General features: G+C 44.1%; 1 protein-coding gene and 1 long non-coding RNA gene across 4 annotated transcripts; one reads left to right on the forward strand and one right to left on the reverse strand.

The window, feature by feature from the left end:
• Positions 1 to 369: 369 nt before the first annotated feature.
• On the reverse strand, positions 370 to 19404 carry MKRN1 (makorin ring finger protein 1). Of its 2 annotated transcripts, none has more exons than XM_060633264.3 (8): positions 19030 to 19404; positions 11626 to 11754; positions 5935 to 6164; positions 5014 to 5240; positions 2772 to 2986; positions 1866 to 1976; positions 1168 to 1306; positions 370 to 801 (listed from the first exon to the last, which is right to left on the reverse strand). In XM_060633264.3, the coding sequence occupies exons 1-8, from the start codon at positions 19212 to 19214 to the stop codon at positions 589 to 591; spliced, it is 1449 nt and encodes a 482-aa protein (XP_060489247.2). In that variant the 5' UTR covers positions 19215 to 19404; the 3' UTR covers positions 370 to 588. The 2 variants fall into 2 exon arrangements, with proteins under 2 accessions (XP_060489247.2, XP_060489249.2); XM_060633266.3 differs by lacking the exon at positions 19030 to 19404 and adding an exon at positions 18768 to 18789.
• LOC132679594 (uncharacterized) lies at positions 5194 to 10541 on the forward strand. Of its 2 annotated transcripts, none has more exons than XR_009610239.3 (3): positions 5194 to 5278; positions 5831 to 6219; positions 10465 to 10541. It is a non-coding gene; the product is annotated as an uncharacterized LOC132679594 (long non-coding RNA). The 2 variants fall into 2 exon arrangements; XR_009610240.3 differs by having other exon boundaries at positions 10404 to 10483.
• Positions 19405 to 25353: the final 5949 nt, after the last annotated feature.

Consider the following 25353-nt stretch of genomic DNA (forward strand, 5'->3'; position numbering starts at 1 on the left):
ACCCCGTAATTATTACTTGTGTGCAATTAAACAAGAGACCAAAACCACAGAACAAGGGCACAGGTGGGGAGTACAGGGTAGGGAACAGATAGATGTAAAAACACAGATGTGCAGATTTCACCAGAAGCCTCGAGCATCCACCTTGTGAGTCTGCAGCAGGCTACTTGCCACAGTCCAGACCCTTCACCTGTCACCCGTTCCTGGACCCGAAAGCGGGGCCCGCGCTGTTAACGTTTGAACCCGGGGTCCTCAAAGTAGAGTGTGGAAAAGTCCGTAAACGCTACCCTAGAACCGTGTGAATCTGGCGGGAAACAGATGGCGCAACTAACCTACTCTGTCTGACAGTTAAATCCATGTTACGAAAAAAAACTAGCTTTAAGATTTATTTTTGTAACTTCTGGAAACAGAGGAGACAACACACCCCTTGGGGGAAGGTGAGGGGACGAGAAGACAGGCCCTGGGTAAAAAGGACCACGACAGCACCTGGATTGGATAGGCCTGCCTAGGACAGAAACACGGGCACTGCCACACCACCACGGGGACGGCTCCTGGCTGAGGCTCGGCAGACCAGTGCGCCACGCAAAGCTGCTATAGATCCAAGTCATAAAAATCTTCCAGCTCATCATGAAACAAGTCCCACTCGTCTTCAGAGTCTGTCAGGTCGTCGTCCCCACCTGCGGCCAAAAGCATAAGCAACATCTCGCCCAGCTCAAAGGTGACAACCTCCTCTTCGTCGTTGTCAAATGGGTTGCTGTTCTCTCTTTCCTCAATGAGCTCCCAGAAGTGGTTCCTTCGTTGGGCCTGTAAAAAACAAGGCCATGATAGGGAGGGCACTGTCGAGTAGCATCTTCTATCCTGGTGTTTCTAAGGCAAACCGTCCAGCACACCAGAGGGCATGACGAACAGACTTCTCATTTAGGGTTTCGACTTTACCAATTCCTACCCTCTGGTTACTCGATGCAAACCGTTTAGGCTAGAGCTCTGGGCACTCTGTATCACATTTTCCTCTCCTATCCCTCCCCATTTCCTGAGGTGGCTCTCTCCACCTCTCATCCTCCAGTCTCACTCCCAGACCTGTGCGGTAATCTCCTTCCCCTACCCCAATCTGTGCAGGACTCAACGGATAGCGTGGAATTTCCCCTCCTTGAAAAAAACAGCGAGAGTTACCCGGTATCTGCTTGATGTTCCCACTTTCTGTCTCTGTGGCTCCTCTCTACGGCCATCAGGGTACGCATGCTTGTAAAAACAGTTCCCTCCAAATGGGCAGCTCCCACGTCCTTCATCAAAATACCTGCACGCCTTGTTGCTGGAAAGGAAAATATCGCAACCCTTATTCACAGTGGATTTCAGGTCTGTATTTGACTATCATCCGGTATTTCGTTAAACAGGTAGGGATAGAACCAGCATGTTCGTTCACAGCCCTCCCCAAGGTGTGTTCTTAAACATGTGTGCACGAAGGCATGAAACACTAACTAGAAACAGACACTCTGTTCAAGTCTATGCTGTTTGCAACAGCTCCAGTACCGCAGATCCAGCAGAGAGAAAATCTTCTAGAAGCCCACACACAAGCACATAGGACAACTAGAACATGGACGCAGAAGAAGGCAGAACCCCACTCATGGGGTTTCAGCAATCAGCAGTACAGACTTCGTTATAACACAGTCCCTTGGCGGGCACCCCAAGGACTGTGTTATAGCCAGGTACACAACGGGGAAGTGTAATCAGGGGCGACACAAGAAACTGTACTGGGAAGTCAAAGAAAGGGTAGGAAGGAGGTAGGAGTATATAATGCAGCACTGTTCTTTTCAAAGTGAACCCAAGCCACGTTGGGATCTTAGCCTGAGAAAAGGCTGCAGTGCTCATACCTCATTGCCTCTTTGTATTTCTGAATGAGTTTCTGCTTCTCTTCTTTCTCCTCCACCCAGTACTCACTTGGAATGACAAAGTTAGATGTGATCCGGCATTCTGGGCAGGACCTGGGAAACAATGAACAGGCTGCAGTGCATATCCCCCTTTACAGGCCCACTCTTCAAGGACACACCCTGATGTGTCACCTCCATACTTAAAGACTTAACTGAAAGGCAAGTGGGCATTTCCTGAAAGGGTTCCACACACTGTCACACAACTGACCATTTCCTCTGAGGCAAGACAAACTCCTTCATAAATTCAATTCAATGGCTAGCCAATTCACTCAAAAAAATAATGATAATAACAACAACAACTTCGGTTAAAAAATAAAAACAAAAAAATAAAAAAACAAAACAAAAAAACAACCAAAGAAGACATTTCACACGGACTCCTTTTTCTTTCGTTTAAATAGATTTATTTCTTGTAACTTTGCTCTGTTTAGATTATGTAGTCTTTGTTCAGTTATGAGAACAATCTTTAAAGGATGGTGGATTATTGGCTAGCTTAATGGATGGAATAGGAAAGTGGAAAATGTAAAACGTCAGGAAACATACATTCAGAGCTAGATAAGTTTGTTTGCTGAGCCTAAACTGGCTAATCCATTAAACACAATCTCCTCAGAAAAAGCACGAAGAATCTACTAACTGATACACAGGGTTTCCTCGTTCAAATGAAAAGTAGACCTATGCCAACTAACCTAGAAGCTAGCGGAAAATACAAAGGAGAAGTCCCAATTAGAATACCCCAGTTTCAAGATAAAATGCATGCATTTAAGTGCGGTCCATCTGGTTGAAAGTTGGCACAAGATACTAAATTCTTCCCCAAAATAGAAAGCACAAATGGAGATTGGGGAGGAGTCTCACTTTATGATCTTGCTCTCAAATTGCTTAGCACTCCTCCACTTGCGAATACACTTGAGACAGTAAGTGTGGCTGCAGTTGGAGAGAATCCCAAAGCGGCGCTCGCTGGGGCTGGCTTTCTCATAGACCACCTCCATGCAGACCCCGCAGACCATGTCCTTGCTGCGCTGGACAGCGAACGAGAGCTCCATGTCCTTCTCATGGGCCTCGATGCAGGACTAGAGACAGTAGAGAGAGAAGTGTGATCAAGTCACTGAACAACGAAGACTTCCACTGATAGCTCAAGACTGGTGTTCAGAGAAATCAAGTCACCCAAAAAGGAGGTTCCCAATTGGACATCGAAAGCAGCTTTGCTCACAAGCAAATACAGTAACCTTTTGGATCTTTACATCATTACAAAGTCAAACTAGAAGAATGCAACTTGAAGAACGGGGGTGGGGGGGGGTGGTGGGAGGAGAGGTGTCACCCAGTTTTCTTCACCCTCTGCGTTATGATCCATGTTGGAGACGGTTTTTCATACTGTTTATTGATCTCATTAAGGATGAAGGAAACTAATATTTATTAGGGGACAACTATATGCCAGGCACCTAATTTTCACATTAAAAGAAAAACCAGCTTTATTGAGGTCACTTCACATACCATTTTAATTCATTCTTCCAAAGGGTGCAGTTTAGTTATGTAACCATCCCCACAATCAATAGGAGAATGTGTCCGTTACCCCAAGAAAAACCCCACTCCCACAGCAGTCACTCAACTCCCCTGAAACCAGCCTCCCAGTCCTAGGCAACTAGTAATCTTTGGCTATGCTTATCCCGGGGCATATCATATAAATGTGTCCTTTAGGGACTGGCTTGGTCAGTTATCTACACTGTGGAAGGCTATCTGCGTGTAGAGATTACCTAAATAAACTTAAAAAAAAAAAAAAAATTTACACTACTCTGAACATTCATGTACAGATTTGTGTAGATGTCCCACCCTTTGTTTTAAGGGAGGTGTAACTGACATGTATTACACTACACATACTTTTTCATTTTATAAGAAACATGTTAATTATAGGAAATACAAAAAAGCAACCAAAAAGTCACCCATAAGTCCACATAACCACATTTTAGTATATTTTATCTTTCTGAAACCTCTTTTTAAACAATCTTCAGAAACAGACATTACAAAAAGAGACAAGACAAAAAAAAACGCTTAACTATCCCCAAAACATACCTGAACAATTTATTTAACTAGCCTAATTCACACAACCAACATGCTGTGAAGGTAGGATTCAAACTATGTCTATCCTACATCATGCTTTACCCAACAACCAAATTAATTTTTATTAAACAGAAATGATAACGATTGGAGGCAAAATCTGCTCCAATAAATAAGATTCATAATGCAACGTTTTCTCAACAAAAAATTTATGCTGCAATGGGCTTAAAACCGTAGCCTGCAATCTGCACCCTTTGGGTTTGAAAGGTAAAGCGGTGCCATCACCGTGGAGAATGCCTGGCAGTGGTTTCCTAGGACCCAGCAATGCTACTCTCCAAGAGACTGCCAAGGGGGAAACAATCCAAGTGTCCATTCAAATGATGACTGGAAAGATAAAATGTGGTTCAGCTATGCAGTGAATTGTTATTCAGCCAGAAGGAATGAAGTACTGATAGACATATAGGATTTCATTCAGAAGCGATCCCCACAACAGGGAAATCCAGAGAGACAGAAAGTAGATCAGTTATTTATTGTCAGGAGCTGGACGAAGGGCAGGATGGAGTAATGGAGCTAAGGGGCACGAAGTGTCTTTTGGGGATGATGAAAATGTCCTAAAATCACAATCATGGTAATGGTTGCACAACTATGTTGATAGACTTAAAAACAATGAGACAATCTTAGAAGAGTAAATTCTATGGAATGTGAATCTTGGAAAAACTGTTGGTATTTAAAAAAAAAAAAAAAAAAAAAAAGGAAGGTGCCTGGCTGGTTGAAGAGCATGTGTCTCTTGATCTCAGGGTCATGAGTTCCAGCCCCACATTGAGTACAGACAGCACTTAAATAAACACTTTTAAAGAAAATGAAAACATTTAAAGAGAAGAAAGAGCCCATGGTCTGAATTCTGAAAGGATGATTTCGTGATAAGGTATTCAGAGCCCAAGAGATAAAACCACTGAATTCACCAAGCGTTTCTCTGAAATTAACAATGCTTGTGAAAGGGGAAATCCCATCTCAAACCTATTAGCACATGACCCCGCTGACTTACTTTTATATGTTGTGATCTCTGGGCAGCGTCCATGGGATGGAGAACCTGCAGCCCACACATGTCACAGGAGTCTCCGTGGAGATACACGCAGTTCTCCCCGTACCGGCACTCTCCCACGGCGGCATACGGGCAAAGCTGCTTCTTTGTTTCAGCCACGGTTTGCTCCTTCTCACATTCTTCCTTGGTCACTGAGCCCTGCGGGGGTGCTTCAGGGCAGGAAGGGGCAGCTGAAAATGTTTAAGACGGCAGTAAAGGTCCAAAATGGGTAAGGGGGAAATATGAACTATAAGGTAGTAACTGAGAACCTAACTGAAAAGAAAAAATGTGAACTTCAATTAAAGGCCAAACAGTCTATTTAATCCCTTTACTCCTGAAACAAATCTTTCTAATGCTGATATTTCCATGAATGGGCTTATTTAAAAGAAAACAAAACTTTTTAGGCACCTCTTCTACAATGGCACTGATTAAAGAAAAGAGGCAAAAGAAGCTTCAGTTTTTCAAAACATTCTAAATTCACTATTATTGGGATCAAAGTTTCTTTCACTCCATAGGTAAATCTTAGGTAATCCAATTTAGTGTATTAAGATTAGGTTAAGGGGCGCCTGGGTGTCTCAGTTGGTTAAGCATCCGTTAAGCATCTGGCTTCGGCTCATGACCTCACAGTTTGTGGGTTTGGGCCCCATGTCGGGCTCTGTGCTGATAGCTTGGAGCCTGGAGCCTGCTTCGGATTCTGTGTCTCCTCCTCTCTCTGCCCCTCCCCTGCTCATGCTCTGTCTCTCAATAATAAATAAACGTTAAAAAAATTTTTTTTTTACAGATTAGGTTAAACATGAAGAGTGGAAGTAGAAGGCTGTGAAACCCACCTAAAGGATGGACTACTGCCTAGTGCCCTAAGTTGTTTTTAGTCTTCCAAATACTCACTACGGCCACAGTAGGGCTGGCCAGGAACAAACTCAATGGCATTCACCCAGTCTTCTGAACCTGCTCCTACACTTGCAAAGTTTGAATTTCGTGAGTCGGCTTCGCCCGTATTCATTTCAACAACTGGTCCAACTACCGATGAGAGACTTGAGGAAGCAGCAAGGGATGATTTTGCAGTTAGATCTGCCACAGTCACTTCTTCCTGTTTCAGTGGCTTGCTATGTTCATATCTAAAAGAAAAATTTAAAGTCAGCAGTCACTGTCTCACCAGCAGCCCCAAATGGGGTATGTATTTCCTGATCCTATCTTTGGGTTCTTTTCAAACTACGGTACCAATGAATCAGCTGGGAAATTGTTAAAAGGCAGATACCTAATTTCTTAGTCTGGAGCAGAGCCAAGGATTCTCCAGGTCTACCAAGGCCCCACAGGATGAGAATACTGCTAGCCCAAGGACTACACTGTGAGGAGCAAGGTCATAGACCAGCGGTCAAGCAAACACTAAAGGGTCAAACACGGGGTGCCTGGGTGGCTCAGTCGGTTAAGCGTCCGACTTCGGCTCAGGTCATGATCTCACAGTCCGTGAGTTCGAGCCCTGCATCGGGCTCTGTGCTGACAGCTCAGAGCCTGGAGCCTGCTTCACATTCTGTGTCTCCCTCTCTCTCTCTCTGCCCCTTCCCTGCTCATGCTCTGTCTCAAAACTAAATAAACATTAAAAAAAATTGTTTTTAAGTAAAAAAAAATAAAGGGTCAAACACATACTTTATGCTTTGCAGGTCATACTGTCACTGCCATAACTATTACTATTAAACTCTGTGATTTTACTTCAAAGGCCACCATAGGTGTTACTTAAGTGACTGTACATGGGTACATACTATACATGTGTATTCCAGTAAAACTTCATAAACTTCATTTATCGAAAGAGCTTTTGGCCACGTTTGGCCTACACACCAGAGTTTACCCACCCTGTCACAGACCACCCACTACCCCTTAGATTCTACTCCAATGGGGGCGGGGAAATCCTGCAGTTTCCATGGCAACTATGCTAAAGACCCCGGGCAGCCAAAACTGACCAAAGCAATGCTAGGGTGGCCTGGGTGACTTAGGGAGGGGTTGAGCCTCCCACTCTTTTAGCTCAGGTTAGGATCCCAGGGTCACAGGATCAACATGGGGCTCCACTCTTGTCACTGAGCATGGAGCCTGCTTGAGATCCTCTCTCTCCTTCTGCCCCTCCCATTTTTATACACACACCCCCCCCCTCAATAAATAAAATTATTAAAGAAAAAATGCAAGGGTGACAAATTCAACAAGCAGAAACATGGAACATTTTACCGACACACACATTAAAATGTTCACACTATTAAACGGAGAGACAGTATTTTCTTTCATACATTTTTTAAGCTTATTTATTTTGAGAGCATGTAAGCAGGGGAGGGGCACAGACAGGATCCCTAGCAGGCTCCACACTGTTAGCAGAGACCCAACATGGGGCTTGATTCCAAGAAGCATGAATGAGATCATAATGAGCTGAAATCAAGAGTTGGAAAGTCAACCAACTGAGCCACCCAGGCACCCCCCCCCCCCGAAAAGTAACTTTTTAAATCAAATCTGCCTATTTAGGCAAAGCTATTCCCTTAGTGCAGAATAGATCTATATAAAATGTGACTCTGAAGCAAAGATTTGTGAGTAAGCACTAGGAGAGATCAAGTACAAATAAACAGCAAGACTCTCATTTTGAAAGGCAAAAAATATGGTTCAGTGAAGCATGGACTTTAGGAACAGGGATCGGTCTCAGACCCTCAGACCAAATTCAACCAGAGCTAAAAGTTTTGACATTTTTATGTTTAAATGGTATATATTCCTTTGATTCTAAAACACATTTACAACATTTAAATTATCTATTTATTTTTAAAAGTGAGCTCTATGCCCAACGTGGGACCTCAACTCACAACTTGAGATCAAGAATCACGCGCTCCACCAACCGAGCCAGCCAGGCGCCCATTGACATTTGTTGATTATTATTTTTCATTCTTTTTGGGGGAGCAACTAGAATTGCAATCCAGGAGACACAGATTCAGGCAGCAACCTGACTTGTGTTCCTGGTTTCACCATTTTAAATTGGTTGGAAAAAAAGATCACTTTAGGACACATGAACATTATACGGAACTAAAATTTTAGCATCCCAAATAAAGTTTCATGGGAACACAATCACATCCAGCAGCTTATGTATTATCTATGGCTGCTTTTGTATGACAAGAAACCACGTGGCCTGCGTAGCCAAAAATTTATTTTCTGGTCCCGTACAGAAAAAATCTGCCAAGTCCTGCTTAAAAGGACTCTCGGATCTACTGGATTCAGAGCCCAGGACAATGTCTTCATTATAATTAAGTTAATTCTTTAATGGGTTATCACAGAATCGGTGACCTTACAGTCAAAGTGTTAAGTGAAGAAATAATGCTGAGACAACACTGAAACTAATATTGAGCTTTTCTTTCACATCTTGCAAAGAATACTTTGATATAGGATCAATTTCTATCTAAGGAAGTTTAATCAATTTTCCTTCCAGCTCTAAGAGAAGATAAACATTTTTCCCTCCACTTGGCTACTTCCCACCTCCAATCATTCCAAAGTCTGGTATCTGTGTTTAAATATTTTAAAAATTAGGGGCGCCTGGGTGGCTCAGTTGGTTGAGCGTCAGACTTTGGCTCACGATCTCGTGGTTTGTGAGAGCCCCGCATCGGGCTGTGTGCTGACAGCTCGGAGCCTGGAGCCTGCTTCAGATTCTTTGTCTCCCTCTCTCTATATGGCCCTTCCCCTCTCAAGCTCGGTCTCTCTCTCTCTCTCTCTCTCTCTCTCAAAAATAAACAAACATAAAAAAAATTTTTTTTAATAAATAAATATTTAAAAATTTTTTTAATGTTTATTTTTGAGAGACAGAGACAGAGTACAAGTGGGGAAGGGGCAGAGAGAGACAGAATTTGAATCAGGCTCCAGGCTCTGAGCTATCAGCACAGAGCCTGATGTGGGGCTCAAACTCATGAACGAGCCTTGAGATCATAACCTGAGCCAATGTCCAGCACTTAACCGACTAAGCCACCCAGGCACCCATCTTTAAATATTTTAATTTATGGGACTCAGTGGGTCTATAGGGTAATAGCCTACCATAGCAAAGGTTGTCACCCATCAACCAAGGTTCTCCACTCGTGTCCAGAAACAAGGAGGGAAGGTCGCCTGGCTGGCTCAGTTGGAAGAACATGCAACTCCTCACATCAGGGTTGTGAGTTTGAGCCCCTCGTTGGGCAGAGGTAACTTAAATAAAACTTAAACAAAAAAAAAAAGACAAAGGAAACGAGGGAGTTCTAATAGCATTCAGCAGGTGGGGGCAAAGGATACTAGACTTCCTGCCATGTGTACCACCAGCTCTGGGCAAGAACGGCCTCACTTCACAAGTGTCACCACTAGCAAACACTGATGCAGTAATTTTTCTGAACTGTTGGAACTAGGACTTTTATCTTTCATTATAAACTACTCCCTCTGTGAGGAGTTCAATTAATTGAAATCTCTGGGCATTGGCCAAGTTATATTTAAAAAATCCCTATACCATAAGAGTGAAAGTTTAAATCATCCAAGTGTAATTTTAACAAGAAAATAAGCAGTCTTGGAACAAGCACCTCCGTAAAATTCCTTCGTTAGCTAGTCCAGAATCAGTCTTTTAATGATCGCCTATTAGGGGTGCCTGGGTGGCTCAGTTGGTTAAGCGCCTCTTGATTCGGGCTCAGGTCACGGTTTGTGGTTTGTGAGGCTAAGCCTCGAGGCAGGCTCTGCCCTGTCACTGTGGAGTCTATTTGGGATTCTCTCTTTCCCTCTCTCTCTCTGCCCCTCCCCGACAGGACTCTCTAAACGAACCAAAAAAAAAAAAAAAAAAAAAAAAAAAAAATCGCCTAGACCAGTCAGTCTATCTGTCCCAAACAATTACCACCGAAGCTTCCTTTCAGGCAGGCTAATACACAGGTTTCCCTAACTCCTTTCACTTTATCCAAAGGGCTCTAAATCGAGCTCAAATCAGGACTATTCCCCAGAGAGGGAGCTGCACCTTTCCTATAAAGCAAACTTATTAGGTGACTCACATCTGCCTAAATGTCAGAGCCTCACCAAAACAAGGGCTCACTCCCTGGCCTTCAACCTCCGTCTACAAGGAAACTCACGGATTACAGGAATATGCTGAAGATGGACTTCTACACTCTTTCTACTTAGTCCCAGAGGAGAACACGAAATGCCACTGGGGCTGGCAAAGCTACCTGAAAAATAAGCTGATGATTAACACAGAGCCCAGAGCCCAGGCCTTAGCTTAGATTTCTTCAGTTCAACCTTTTTTTCATTCATTCCACCTATATGACCCAATCAGGTGAGTGCCTCTACTGGATAAGAGGAATAAGTTAACTAGCCATACTTCCCCTCCTCCTGTCACACAGCACACTCTCCAGGACATCTCTGGACTCATCTCCTCTTGACATTTCCTCTCTCCCTGGACAGAGTTTACAAGGATCCTCAACAGACTGGCTAGGCAAAGAACCCAGCTCCCCTACAATTAATCGGCCTAGAACACCTGCAGAGACCAGCCCATGAAGAAATGCTTTTATACTTAGTATGATAGGGCTCTAGACACCCCCCCCCTTTCATACTGTGACTAAAAAGGATAAATAAACCTGGGGGGGAGGGGTATTTTTTGGAGTAGAGTGTCACTGTCATTTGTCCCCGTCTCCAGTAATACTGAAAGGAAAAAAAAAATCAGCAAAAAGTAAAATGATTGACTTAAACTCAGATACCAGAGGTTCCACTTCTCAGCTTCTAGTCATATGAAAAAAAACTTTGTCCTTAGTAACTTCCTAGTAAAATGCATGTGGGATGACCTAACATTAATATCCCACCCATCAGTAATTCAGTCTTTTGAACTCTTTAGCATTTGAACACAAGCAATGACATAATCCTTTTCTGAAAGAATGCTAAAATTGGCTGACATTCCCAAAATGTCTCACCTACTGTGATCGTTTAAAATATGTCCAGAATTCTTTGCCACTACTCCTTTCAAAAGGTGGAGCCCAATCACTCTCCCCTTGAACGTGCGCTGGGACTTGCTGACTTGTTTATAATAAACAGAATATAGTGGAAGGGAGTGTGGGACTTCTGAGACCAGGTCATAAAAGGCATTGTGGCTTTGTCCTTGCTGGCTCTCTTGAATCACTGGCTCTGGGGAAAAGATAGCTACCAAGTATGTGGACGCTGAGCAGCCCCAGGGAGAGGTCTGTGTGGTGCGAACGGAGGTCTCACCGATAGTTGAGTGAGCGAACCACCCTAGAAGTGATCCTCCAACCCCAAGACTTCAGATAATGCCAGTTCTGCCAGAAATCTTGATTGCAATCTTGGGAGGCTCAGAGCTAGAACCACTCAGCTAAGCCATGCCCAGATTCTGACCCCCAGAAACTATGAGACAATGTCTATTATTTCTAAATTGCTGAATCTCCCAGTAATTTGTAACAAACAGGTAACTAAAACACGTCTTTTCTGCTCAATTGCAATTTCAGATTATGGTACCAATTCAAAGACAGATTATTGGAATTATGTGTCTTACTCTTATCTTTTCTCCCAATCTCTCCCAATCCACCCCTGAACAAAACTGATCTGTAGAATTCTTACCTGCAGCGGTCTCCGTAAATACAGTATCCTCGCTGAAAATACTTGCACACTATACCATATGGACTGTCAGAGAGGTCATGCGAGTAGCGACAGTTATCTCCTTCCTTACAAACCCCATGCATGAAATACCTGTGAGAAGAAGAACCACAAAATTGGATTTAAAAAGTCTAAAGCCAGGGGCACCTGGGTGGCTCAGCTGGTTAAGTGTCCGACCTCAACTCAGGTCATGACCTCACAGCTCATTGGTTAGAGCCTGCGTCCGGCTCTGCGCTGAACCTGAAGCCTGCTTTGGATTGTGTGTGTCTCCCTCCCTCTTCTCTCTCTCTGCCCCTCTCCTGCTGGTGCCCAGTCTCTCAAAAATACATAAACGTTAAAAATAAATAAGTGAAAAGTCTAGAGCCAGCACTAAAAGAATTCTTAGCCAATGTATCAGTAATATACTAGTACTGCATGGCAGCAATACATTCTATTACATGTGAAATGAACACAGAACACGTAGAATTAGACCGTATGACAAGATTATCCATTATGGTACCACAGGAAGGCTGCCTGTGCATATGTGCACCAATTCAGATTTAAACTTTGAGGTTGGTATTAATCTTATCTTTGCAGGGTTAAGTCTGACCACTGTTCTCATTTTACAGTCCTGAGGAGGTAGCTTCTTGTTTTCCACTAACTTTAGCCAATAATAGCAGCTCTATCTGTAAAAAAGTCAAAGATAATCAAGAAGCAATGCAGACCACAACAGGTCAGACTACTGTACTTCAAGAAACCCATTTTAATTCTTTCAAATCCACATGTGAAAATAAAAACCAATTTTGCCACAGAGTTAAAGGGCAATCACGATGTCCTATGGTTAGTATGTTGTTCCTGTGCCTTAAAGGGTTACATGTGTATCTAACCAGCAGCTTCCAAACACCAAGTATCACAGTCGGAATTAGTAGGACTTATTTCCTAAGGGAATCCGGACTAGGCAGCACCAGCACCACCTGGGAATTTGCTAGCAATGCAAACATTGAGACCTCACTGCCTATCTACTAAATCAGAAACTGGGGGTGTCCGTATTTCTCTAAGTGTAACTTATGTGGATTAGGTAAGTGATACGGGTCTTATTTTTATAGATAACCCTAATCATGTCAAGTGAGTAGAACCACCACCACCGTCCATCTTTCCACCACTGACTTCTGTCAGGGTTTTTGTTTTTTGTTTTTAATTCTTTGGTCCGGGGCACCGGGGTGGCTCAGTTGATTAAGTGTACTTAGGTTTGGGTCCTTATCTCAGTTTGTGGGTTCAAGCGCTGCATCAGGCTCTGTGCTGACAGCTTGGAGCCTAGAGCTTACTTGGGATTCTGTGTCTCCCTCCCCCCCCCTCTGCTCCTCCCCCACCTGCGCTATCTCTCAAAAATGAATAAACATTCTTTAAAAATGTAAATTCTTTGGTCCTTCCTTTAGTGGTCTCTTTCTCTTGAGCAGAGTAATGAAGATTTAATTTTGGCAGGCCACAACTCCCCCAAATATGCATCTATGTACAGCTGGCAGAATAAGAAAAAAGTGCCTATTTCATGGGTGTAAATATGGCTGGTCTTGCAGATGACATCACTATATCCAAGAGTGTCACAGTTATCTACAGCTGGTAGGTACAGTAACAAAGTACAAGACCCTTGCCCACTGAATGGTATGTAAAAAAATATTCAGATTTACCTAAGGAACCTCTGAAGAAGTTCCTTCAATTGAACTGTCCCCAAATTCAAATGTGAATAGTTCTATTCAGGGATTACCTGCAAGTGAACCTTCTAGGTGACAGCAGGTAAGATGGAAAGAATGTAACATGTTAGTGGAAACAAACAGTTAAAAAGATCAAGATCCTGAAGTGCTATGACTGCAGTCCATTAAAAAAATATAAAAATAGAATTGGAAGTCAAATTATAACTATAACCTAACTTCAACTGTTACTAGGTTTGCCATAATCTAACTCAGGTCTGAATTTATGCTCAACTACAGGGCAACTAAACTAGCTCTATCAATAGATAATTTCTGACTGCATAAATGAAGACATCAACATTACACACACACCCAACACCTAAACAAGCCAATGATAATTACATTGTAATCACCACTACAGTATAATTATGCCTCAAAGTATTATATATCAAGTATCCAGTTGCTAATAGGTTATCCATTAGAAACAGTGTCCACGCCTGAATACAGTTGTTTCAGGTCTCATCCCTGGTAGGAACTTTTGCTTTTTAAACACAAGACAAAGGTGTCTGAATACAGTTGTTTACTGTCTCATCCCTGGTGGGAACTTTTGCTTTTTAAACACAAGACAAAGGTGTCTATACCTTTGATATTTCTTCGGGATCAATCTTAAGTCAGAGATACACAGACCATTTATTGATTCAGTTTTAAGGCTTGATAAACCCTCTAGATATTTCCAGCTGGGAAGGTAGCATCTAAATCTCAGGCACAATACTTGAAATTTTAGGTTTGTTTTTAAATCCCATTTGCCAAGTTTTCATTCATTCAACTGCTGTACTTGGGTTTATGACCCTCTTCACTATGTCAGATTTCATCTTCCACCACTCCCAGCCTGACCATAACTTGGGTTCTTAAACCAGTTGCTTCATTTAAGGAGATCAACTTCCGGGGCGCCTGGGTGGCTCTGTCGGTTAAGCGTCGACTTTGGCTCAGGTCTGATCTCACTGTTCGTGGGTTCAAGCCCCGCATCAGGCTCTGTGCTGGCAGCTCAGAGCCTGGAGCCTGCTTTGGATTCTATGTCTCCCTCCCTCTCTGAGGCTTATACTCTGTGTGTCTCTCTCTCAGAAATAAATATAAACATTAACAAAAAAATAAACAAGATCAACTTCCTAAAACCTGCAACTTAACATTCAGTAGGACACTTCAGCACCTTTGTAAAACATACACCGCTATTTACTTGCTGACATCCATGAAGGGTAGAAACTCTTGAAAATCCCCAAGGATAGTGAAAACTCAACTCAAAAGGATGGAGCCAGCCAGGCACTCCCCATCAGAAGTGGGAGACTCACTTCCAGCTTTGTCCCTTGCTAGTGATGTCATCTTAGTCTCACCAATCTTTATATTTTAGAACTTGAAAAAAAGGGCAGTATGTGTGAGAGTGAAGTCACTGCATTAGGCCTTTGTTGCTACTCTGGCTCCCTTACACCTGGGCCTTCCACAGCTTCACTCTGCCCACACTCAGACCACATTTGGGGACTGTACTGGTTTCTTCCCATGCCTGATAGGAGGTGTACGTGAACAGATCAGTTCAGAAAGAAGGCAAGACAGCTAGATGTCATGCCACAAGAAGATCTGAAGTTAACTGGAGTAATCTAGCCAGAAAACAAAGGAACAACCTTTTCGGGAGCTATTCCTGCAGAAAGCTATACCATATGTGGTTCAACAGGAGGACTGAGAAAAAGAACTACCCAGCAAGAAGTTCCTGTGGTCCAGAACTAGCAACACCGAAGGAATTCAAGCAGACACAAAATCACCGGATACTGCAGAATCAACAGAAACACTAGAACACAAGTCCTAATTAGTTACTGCCAAATACTAAGCGTTAATTTACATGGTGTTTACTACATACTGTCTGGGTTTTTGGGGGTTTTTTTTCTTGCCTTTTGTCCCTCAGTGGTGTGAACGGTATTGGTACACCCAGAATTATCACCCTCACAGTGAAATCCCTCCTTGCCAACTAATTTCTAAGAGATCATGACATAATAGAAGTTACAACAGAAAAGTGGAGAAGGGCAAGCCTCTCCCAAGAATTTCTCCCCAAAACAAAACCAAAATAAATGCTTTTTATTTTTAAGTGCCACCACCAAAAAGCCACCATCCAAAGTCACCTTGATGTCACTGCCCAGACTAAGCCTCCTTTGGTAAAAGGCTGGGCCACCTGGTTTCTAAGGTTCCTTCCACCTTGAAGATTCTGGGACTCCAGGCAGACATTGTCCAGGAATAAAAACAAACATAATCGACTAGATTCTACCCACTGTGTATCTTTTGGAAATCTAAGCACGTTTGCCAAAATTTGTTACAAACCCCACAATATTAGCTTGTGAGAGGGTACAAGAGAAACAATACCCTCAAAGCATGTCTAGCACTGTAACAACCTACCTGTGGATTTACAGAAATTACTGAATGAGAACTTGGCATTTACCACTTAACTGGCTGACATTCCTTACTGGGATATTTAGTTTTTGATGAGTGCATGTATGCTGTTTCTCAAACTGGACTGTAAATTCTTGGTGGTTGAGGACCATGGATTTCTCTTTTTATGTCCTACAATACCTATACAAACAATACTCACATATTTAATAAAAACTGTAGAAGACACCTAGGTGTCATGCAAATCGTAATGCCAGTAACAAATTAATTTCTTAATGAGCTGTGTGACTTTTTCAATGTCACCCCTTCAAAGCAAAACCACACAGGTTGCAAGTAATAAATTTCACTATGGATATCGCAGCACTTGCATAGACTTTCTGGAGTAAGTTCCTTTATTTAAGCTATACCTACACTCAAAAAAACAAAAAACCTTTTAAAAAATAGAAATGAAGAAACACCTGTATTTTTTGTTACATTATTTCAACTGACAAACAGTTATATCTACCACTGCAGAAGCACTCTAATCAAGCAGTGTCTTAAATTCAAAATTACAGCTTGCCAAATCACCATCTATTCTTTTAAGTATTATTTTAATCCCACACTCAAAGAAGCTAAAACCAGTAGCCTACTTCATAATATTCCTCCAATAAAAAATATGAAAAATGGCCAGGTGGGGGCAGCATAATACAGTTCCTCAGAAAAGGTATATGTAGTTCGGTTTTTCTTAAGCTGCAGAAATAAAACAGTGAGATAGGATTCTGAGAAATATATTAAGAACATAGTAACCAACAAGAATATACAAATGAGTTGGAACAATTAAAAACAAGTGTCTGTCAACTGGAAAGGGAGAAACAAACTGTTAAGAGGATTATGCCCTAAGAAAATAGTCTTAGTCAAATTGCTAGACACAAGGAAATAAGCAAAAACACTAAAAATACGGCACTATCTTGAATTCAAGGGAGACTTAGCTTTCAAACAGAATAAAGATTTATAATACAGTGCATCTCTACATTCCCTTGAACATCTAGCATTATCTCTCACTGTAAGCACTAATGCTTATTTAATGAATAACTGACAAAGTAGTCTCCCAAAACAAGGTCTTTGCAAACTTACAAGTTCATTCTTTTTTTAAATGAAAGCAAAGGAATCCTCAAGCACGTGAAGTGGGTAATTTTACGTGTGGATTTACCAACATCAACAAGCTGTTACCAAGTACAGATAATGACAAATGAAACAGGGTCCCTATTCTAAGAAAGTTGCAAGTCTACAATAAATGACATATTTGACATAGTCCTATCCCAAGAAAAAAGGTTTTTTTTAAAACAGGATATCATATTGGTACATGGAACAACTGAAAACAATGTCAAATATTAAAATTAAGACGCACCAACTAACCTATACTTTTAGATCACTTTCTCCAAGTTACATACAGGTTTACAGAGAAAAAAACGAGTACATCTAAGCTTGTATCTTTCACACAATGCCTTTTCAAAATACTAGATTACTGAGCTATGCAAATTTTTTAAATAACATATACTGGTTCCTGGGCAAAAAATTCCCACCAGTCCAGGGACAATCTAGAATACTGCATTCACTCAAAGATCCTAAAGGCAGACAGCAAAGAGGAATGATTAGTCTGGTAAGCTATTTTGAATTGATTACATACCGGTGAGGAACCAGAAAGAACAGGGAAAATGTCTAACAGCAGGGAAAGTGAAGTGAAAAAGTGACCATGAATTCTGTGCACTGCTGTAAAGGTGGGTTCAAGTTACAGCTGCAAGATAAAAATGAGGGGAAGTATGATAATTTCTGGTTGGTGATGGGTATTCAAAGCTAGACGATATTGAGACTGGAGATAAGTAATATCAAAGCACTGTATAGAATTTCTTAAAAGAACCCACATATTCAAAACGTTTTCAGCATATAGAGGTAGACTGGGACTGCAGAGGGAAGGGCTAAAAGTTCAGGAATATAAAAGTTACACTAGCTATTTTTCAAAGATCCAACTACCACGTTTAAATCAAGTGCAGCATTGTGGAGAAAAAAAAAAAAAGGTAAACACAAACAACCGGTTCCATGAATAGGAACTTTAAAATTCTCATTCTTTAAGATCCTGCACTTGACTCCATTCTTACCATATACAAATAAGAAGCTTTCTAAAATAGCTTTTGTTTTTCCATTCCGTTGCGGAAAACAAACTTTATTTATTAAGCTTATTCTTCATGCCTTACATGTGTATTACAGAAGAACGCTTCAATATCGCTGTTAACACCAGGACAGTGAATTCTGTGTTAAGACTATTCTTAAGTATCGTATGGAAATTATCCCACGCGGGTTCAAATTGGCGTTCCAGGTTGATTTAGAGAAAGGAAAAGCTTCTGGGCGCTAGTGATCACTTCTAAAAAAAACCCAAGCATAACACCCATTTAAATGCACTCGTATGTACAGCGCGATCATTTTTTACATGCGTACACTCAACAGATCTGTAACCGCCATCCACTAATTTTTTTTTCCACATCCTTGCATCTGATATACCAAACCAAAACAAAACTGCTCTGGCTCCGGGAGCGACAAGCTCTTTGATTCCCCTTCAAAAGTAAGAAGGGTGGATTTCAAGAGAAAATATTTCGCCGCGGGAGGGGAATGGCAGCACGTACAATTTCAGGCGGAGGAGAGGATCCGAGCCAGGCACTCGGTACTAAGACAAAGCTCAGAACCGCCAACCTCAATAAACATACAAGGAAATAACAAAAGCTACTTCTCGGGTGCGGCGGAGGGCGGGGGCGGAGACGCGAGCGGACGTTACCAACGGATGACAAGGCGCCGGGGGCCCGGCAGCCAGCGGACAGCCAGGCCACCTCGCCGGTGAACGCGGCTGCGCTCCCCGGCCCCACAGAGCCGCGGGGAGGCGGGCTCCAGGCAAGAACACCCACCCCTTCCCGAACCTGCGGAGGTGCAGGCAGGGGATGGATGCGGCATCCCGCGACAATGCGAAGGAGGGAGGAGTCAGCCCACCTTTCCCTCAGCGCGGCGCGCCGCTCGGCTGGCGCAGGGAGGGGCGGGGAGAGCCGCGGGCGGTGCGGCGGCGCCGCGCGCGCTCGGGCCGCGGCGGCCGGCGGGGGTTGACGCAGCGCGGGCGGGGAGGCCGCGGCGGCCAAACGCCGCTCTTTTCCTTCCTCCGCCCGCCCCCGGCAGACCGCCCGCCCCTTCCTCCGTGCCCTCTCCGCCGCCTCGGCCCCCCTCCCGGCACCCGGCGCCGGGCTGCGCAGCGTCTCACCTGCAGGTGACCTGTTTAGTCCAGCCGCCGCTGCAGCCGTCGCTGCCGCCTCCCCCTCCCCCCGCCCCCGGGGACGGGGAGGTGACTGTGGGGATAGGGGTGGGGGAGGCCGCTGCCACCGCCGCCGCTGCCGCTCCTGCTCCTGATGTTGTGGCTGTTGTTCCGGGAGCTGCAGCCTCCGCCATTACTGTTTATCCCACACAGCAGTGGCACCGGAACTTCCGGGATCACATAGTTCCGGTCCGGCGGCCGGAGGAGAAGGCAGCGAGGCAAGGGGAGGGGAAGGGAAGGAGACCGGGGCGCCCGCACGCTCCCCTCGGCCCCTCGTCGCGTCTCCCGAGCGCTCCAGCCGCTCGAACTGCGGGCCGGAGCCGCAGCGCCCGCGGCCCGCCCCCAGCATCCTCTGATTGGCGGACGAGAGAGCTCCGCCCGCGGGGGTGGGGCGAGGGCCGGGCTCCACCAGGTGGGCCCGCCCTCACTGTCCCCCCACCCCGCCACCCTCGAGACTCCACATCTAGGGAACTGAAGTGCAGGTTTCAAGCATGCACACCTAGGAGTACTTCCCTAGTAGAAGCTGATGCCGTGTTGGGAGGGAATTGGGATTTGCACTGGGATCCAGAATTTCCCATTTGCTGGCTCCACCAATTATTGGCTGAACGAACTTGGGGCTAGATACCCCATTCTCTCTTAAGCCTCAGTTTCCTCATCTCTCAAATGGGGATGCTAGTAGGCCCTCCCTCACAGGGTTGCTGTGAGGATTAGGCACTGAGTTTAGTGCCTTGTACATAGTAAACACTTAATCTTCTCTATGCCTCCAATCGGTGTGATCTGAGCCCAAGATACTAGCATAGTAGACAAGCAAAGATTGTGGACTCAGCTTGTCTCCCTGATCTCCTGGTCTTCCCCATTCCTAGCTATATGTGCCTTTGAGCAAGTTAATTTACCTCAGTGTTCCTGCTTTCTCGATCTGTAATTAGTTAATGAAATAAGACACTGACTTTCAAAGAATAAAAATGGCACCTAACACAGGTGGTTGCAAAAATTAAATGAGAGTCCATGGAAAATCCTTAGCACTATTCTTTCACACTATAGTTAACAGATGACAAATAACAAAAGGTGTCTGGAATTTCCCAGCTTCTCACAGCCATTTGTGAAACTATGACAATTAAAATGCATATAATCCTATTTCCCCATCAATGTCCACTCTCCTCTCAGATGCTGCATATTAAATTGAGTTTCCAAGCCCTCGATTTGCTTTTCTTCAGTCTACCTTAAGAAAGTGAAAATCCACCCCACTGGCAACCAGACCACAGTGTACCTAACAGACACAAATAAGAACAGTGACAGAGCCAACAGAAAACAATGTTTCTCCCAAGCCTCAGCATGGCTACAAAGTCAATCCCCCCCCCCTTTTTTTTTTTTTGGTAACAGCTTTTTTAACAAATGTCTTTGCATCCCACCCACTTCATTGCTCCCTCCCCTCCAAACTCCTCAAAGATCTTGGAGACACCCAGTTCCTAAACTGCCCCACCTATGACAGTACCCAATCCGGAACTGGTTCTCTTTTGCTAGTCTCTCCCCAAGCCAGCTTCAACCCAGTAAGAGGCTCCTCCCTACCACCCTTCCAAGATGCCCATTTCTTGGCTGCATGGTCTCCCCTGCTGTGGCCAGGATCATAAATTTGAGTTTGTTGGACTATAGGCGTATTCCTGATAGTCTTTTTGAGTTTTATCATTGTTTTAAAAAGGGAAGTGGGGGAGGGGCACCAGGCTGGCTCAGTAGAGCATGTGTCTCTTTGATCTAGAAGTTCTATGTTTGAGACCAGTATCAGGATGTAGAGATTACTTTAAAGGGGGGGAGGGGCAGAAATGAGCACTTTAAGTTACTGTGACTGTGACCTCCCTTAGCATAAAAAGGTTTAAGTTAATGTGAAAGCTTTCTTCTATTTTAGGGAAATCCTCTTGTGTATTAAGGATTCTTTGTCTCCATATTGCTGCCATCACCTGGAAAGCATTGGCACCCAGCTCAGAGCCCTTAGTGGAATCCTAGGCGATCATAAAAGATATGAGCCTCAATGCCATACCTGGAAAGGCCATGGGCAATAACTTCAGAAATAATCCAGACTCAGTCCTAAAATGGGGGGAGGATGGGACCCAGGGCTGCCCCCAAGATCACATGTGCCATCCAAGCTGAGTTCTGAATTTCTGATCTTCCTGCTCAACCCTGCAGCCAGAATGATAGATAGCATCAGTTTCCGCTCAAAGTCCTCCAAGTAGGGTTTCAATCAGGGTAAGTCCTTGGCAATGAATGAAAGAATTCTCTCATGTTATAAAAATTACTATGCCTTGGCTCACCATCCATACCAATAGGAATAATGATGTTTTGTGTTATGGGGAAATGAACTAGAGTCCTCTCTGTTTTAGATTACTGGGAGAAAAGTTCAGCACAAGGGCAAGCAACCCTTGCATTTCTTCACTCAAGAAATACTGATTAGTGAGTGGCTCTCCCGTACCAAATAGCCAGCTTATTGTAGGAGAAAGGGCCTCCAGTGTGGTGTGATGGGAGAGCACCAAGAACCTTCTCAGATACCAAGGTCCAGAGGGTGATGACCCCAGGCTGGGGAGGATGCTCACGGGAGCATACATGTTATTACCCACCTCCACTGACTGGGCATCAGGCCAGTTTAAGAACACTTGGCAGGAATACATGGGTAGCCCAATCAGTTAAGTGACTTGGGCTCAGATCATGATCTCACTGTGAGTTCGTGTCCTGCATCAGCCTGTGCTGACCGCCTGGAGCCTGCTTTGGATTTTGTCTCCCGCCCTCCCAACCCTGCCTCTTCTTTGCTCCTGCTGTCTCTGTTTCTCTCAAAAATAAACATGGAAGGAAGGAAGGGAGGGAGGGAGGGAGGGAGGGAGGGAGGGAGGGAGGGAGAGAGGGAGGGAGGGAGGGAAAGAAAGAAAGAAAGAAAGAAAGAAAGAAAGAAAGAAAACTCTTGGCAGGCACAGGGAAGGAGAGAAGGTAAGAGTCCCAAGAAAGGACATGGTGGGCATCTCTGTTACAATTTTGCACAAAGCTATTGTCATTTCTTGAGTATAGTGATCATATTTATTAAAACAAAAATGTTACCCAGCTTGACAAGGAGGGTACACAGTTAACTGGTCAGGAGAACAGGAAGATTAAAGTCAGGCCGGAGCAGAAAACCCAGGTGACAAAGGAATCACGAGAGAACATAGTAGTTGTGTGACATCGGGCAAGTTACTGCCTCAGTTTCCTCACTGGTGAAATACTTTTCCTTGTAAGTATCCAATCTGTTAATATATATTCACAGGACACTTGCTGGCCTTCATAAGTGCTAAATATTTGCTACCGTTTCCATTGATGTTTTTAGGATATTAAAATAGGTTTTTCAAATTTAGCATATTTAAAAGAGTATGCCCAGTTATATCTGAATTTCATTTTTAAAAAACTCGGGGGTGAGCGCCTCAGTGGCTATGTTAGCTGGGTGTCTGACACTTAACTTCAGTTCAGGTCATGATCTCAAGGTTCGTGGGCTCGAGCCCTACATTGGGCTCTGCACTAGCAGGCAGAGTTCTGCTTGGGATTCTCTCTGCCCCTCCTATGCACACTCTCTCAAAATCAAGTGAACTTAAAAAAAAAAATGAGCTGGGGTGCCTGGGTGGCTCAGTCAGTTGAGTGTCAGACTTCAGCTCGGGTCATGATCTTGCAGTCTGTGAGTTTGAGCCCCGCATCGGACTCTGGGCTAACAGCTCAGAGCCTGGAGCCTGCTTCATATTCTGTGTGTCCCTCTCTCTGCCCCTCTCCTGCTCATGCTCTGTCTCTGCCTCAAAAATAAATAAAAACATTTAAAAAATTAAAAAAAAAAAAAAAAAGCTTGAAAAATTCTTAAGTAAGATCTATGCCCAAATGGAGCTTCAACTCACAACACCCAGACCAAGAGTTGCATGCCCTGCTGACTGAGCCAGTCGTGCTCCGGTAAATCTGAATTTCAGATAAATAAATTGGTTTCTCATGTAAGTATATCCCAAATATTGCATGGTATATGCTTATACTTAAATGATTCACTGTCGGGGCACCTGGGTGGCTCAGTCGCTTAAGCAGCGGACTTCAGCTCGGCTCATGCCCCGCGTTGGGCTCTGTGCCGACAGCTCAGAGGCTGGAGCCTGCTTCAGATTCTGGGTCTCCCTCTTGCTCTGCCCTTCCCCCACTTGCACTCTCTCTCTCTCACAAATAAACATTAAAAAAACGTTTCACTGTCTAAACTTCTAGTGTAACTAGTCCTCCTATACTTTACCTGACACGGTTTTCAAAGTGATGTAGGCAGTCGGGGTCTGAGGACCCAGAGTTGGGGGGGGGGGGGGGGCCATGGGAGTAGCCAGGAGTGTCCTTGGCTTCACAGGATGGAAATCAAACGTGAGCTAGCAGGAAGTGAAAGCAGAGTTTACTGTGGACAAGATTTACTGTAGACAAGTTTATTGTACACAAGATATGTAGAGACATACAGACAGAATGCCCGGGAGACTAGGAAAGGAAAGGAGCAGGGGTCTCGGCTTTACTTGGGGTCCAGGGTTTTTACTGGCAATTGTGGTCTGATGCACGTGTCCTCTTAACCGGGAACTGGTCAGAACAAGGACAGGGTCCTTTATTAGTCACTGAATCCCTGGAGCCAGGGGTCTCGGGGTCAAGATGTGTGGGGTCGGTGGTCTTGGAGAATGTTTGAGGTCCCCAGCCTCCTCCGATGTTATCCAAAGATTTCATGATCTCTTCGTCTCTTACAAGGAGGGCATCTGCCATTTGCAGTACAGGGTATTGTAGAGTGGGGTGGGGGAACAAGCCCTAGCAAGAATAGAAGCTGGAAAAGCAGCGAAGGGGGGAAAAAAGAAAAACACGTGGGTTTTTTTTCCCCGTGGGGTCTCTTTAGTTTCCCTGTCTCAAGGCCTTTTTCACCTACCATATCTACTTCCAGCCCTCACAGCAGGCTTTTGCAACGGGGCAAGCACAGATTACTTTGTCCCTTTGAATCTGACAAGGTAGAGACAGGCGTTGACACCATGCAGGATTACACAGCCCTTGAAGCTACAGTGAGCAGAGTTTAGGAATTTGAGCTTGTAGTCTCTTGCTCCCTCCCCTGCAGGTGCTGGAAGTCAGGTCCTGCCTTAAGGGAGCTTTTCATTCAAAAGGGAGACCAGACCTGCAGTCCAGACACAATCGTGCTTGTCCCCCTGTGTTGAGGGCCACAAAATAAGAGTTAAGATAAGCCTGTCATCCTGCCATGACATCTTGGCCTGGGAGCTGTGAACAAGTTTAGTTGTACTCTGACACAAACTTTGAAAATGTTAACCTGGCAGTAATCACAGTTAACAAGGGTGCCTCTGTGTGGCTCAGTCGGATTCTGGGTCTTCCTCTGCCCCTCCCTTGCTCACAGGGTCTCTCTCCCAAAAATAAACATTAAAAAAATTTTTTAATAAATAAAACTAAGTAACAAAAAAATTCAAGTAACGATTTCAGTAATAATTTAGTCACTGTACAGTTTATATTCTCAGAGGTCAGCGGTTTCCTGCCTTTTTAAATACCCTCTCCCACAATTTGTAAACTATTTTGTAATTAATGCTGTGTCAATTTTTGGTTTGCATAAAAATTGTAAACAACGGGGGCGCCTGGGTGGCGCAGTCGGTTAAGCGTCCGACTTCAGCCAGGTCACGATCTCACGGTCCGTGAGTTCGAGCCCCGCGTCAGGCTCTGGGCTGATGGCTCAGAGCCTGGAGCCTGTTTCTGATTCTGTGTCTCCCTCTCTCTCTGTCCCTCCCCTGTTCATGCTGTCTCTCTCTGTCCCAAAAATAAATAAACGTTGAAAAAAAAAAAAAATTAAAAAAAAAAAAATTGTAAACAACGAAGCCACATGACTCAAATATTTGTAAAAGTAGAAAAAGACAGGACAAAGAGAATCTTTGGCCAAATTCTACAAATTCTACTCAGCTTCCCCTGAACTTCTCAACTAGGTCTCAGTTTTGGACTCTCACATTCATTTCTGCATTGATGGCCTAATTTTAAATTTTTTTTTAACATTTATTTATTTTTGAGACAGAGAGAGCATGAACAGGGGAGGGGCAGAGAGAGAGGGAGACACAGAATCGGAAGCAGGCTCCAGGCTCTGAGCCATCAGATGCGGGGCTCGAACTCACGGACCGTGAGATCGTGACCTGAGCTGAAGTCAGATGCTTAACCGACTGAGCTACCCAGGCGCCCCTTGATGGCCTAATTTTAGCAAGAATCCTGCCAAATTGGTTTAGCCAGAACCCTCCA

This window comes from Panthera onca, chromosome A2 (genome assembly GCF_046562875.1).
Source record: "Panthera onca isolate mPanOnc1 chromosome A2, mPanOnc1 haplotype 2, whole genome shotgun sequence".
In the NCBI taxonomy this organism is placed as follows: domain Eukaryota; kingdom Metazoa; phylum Chordata; class Mammalia; order Carnivora; family Felidae; genus Panthera; species Panthera onca.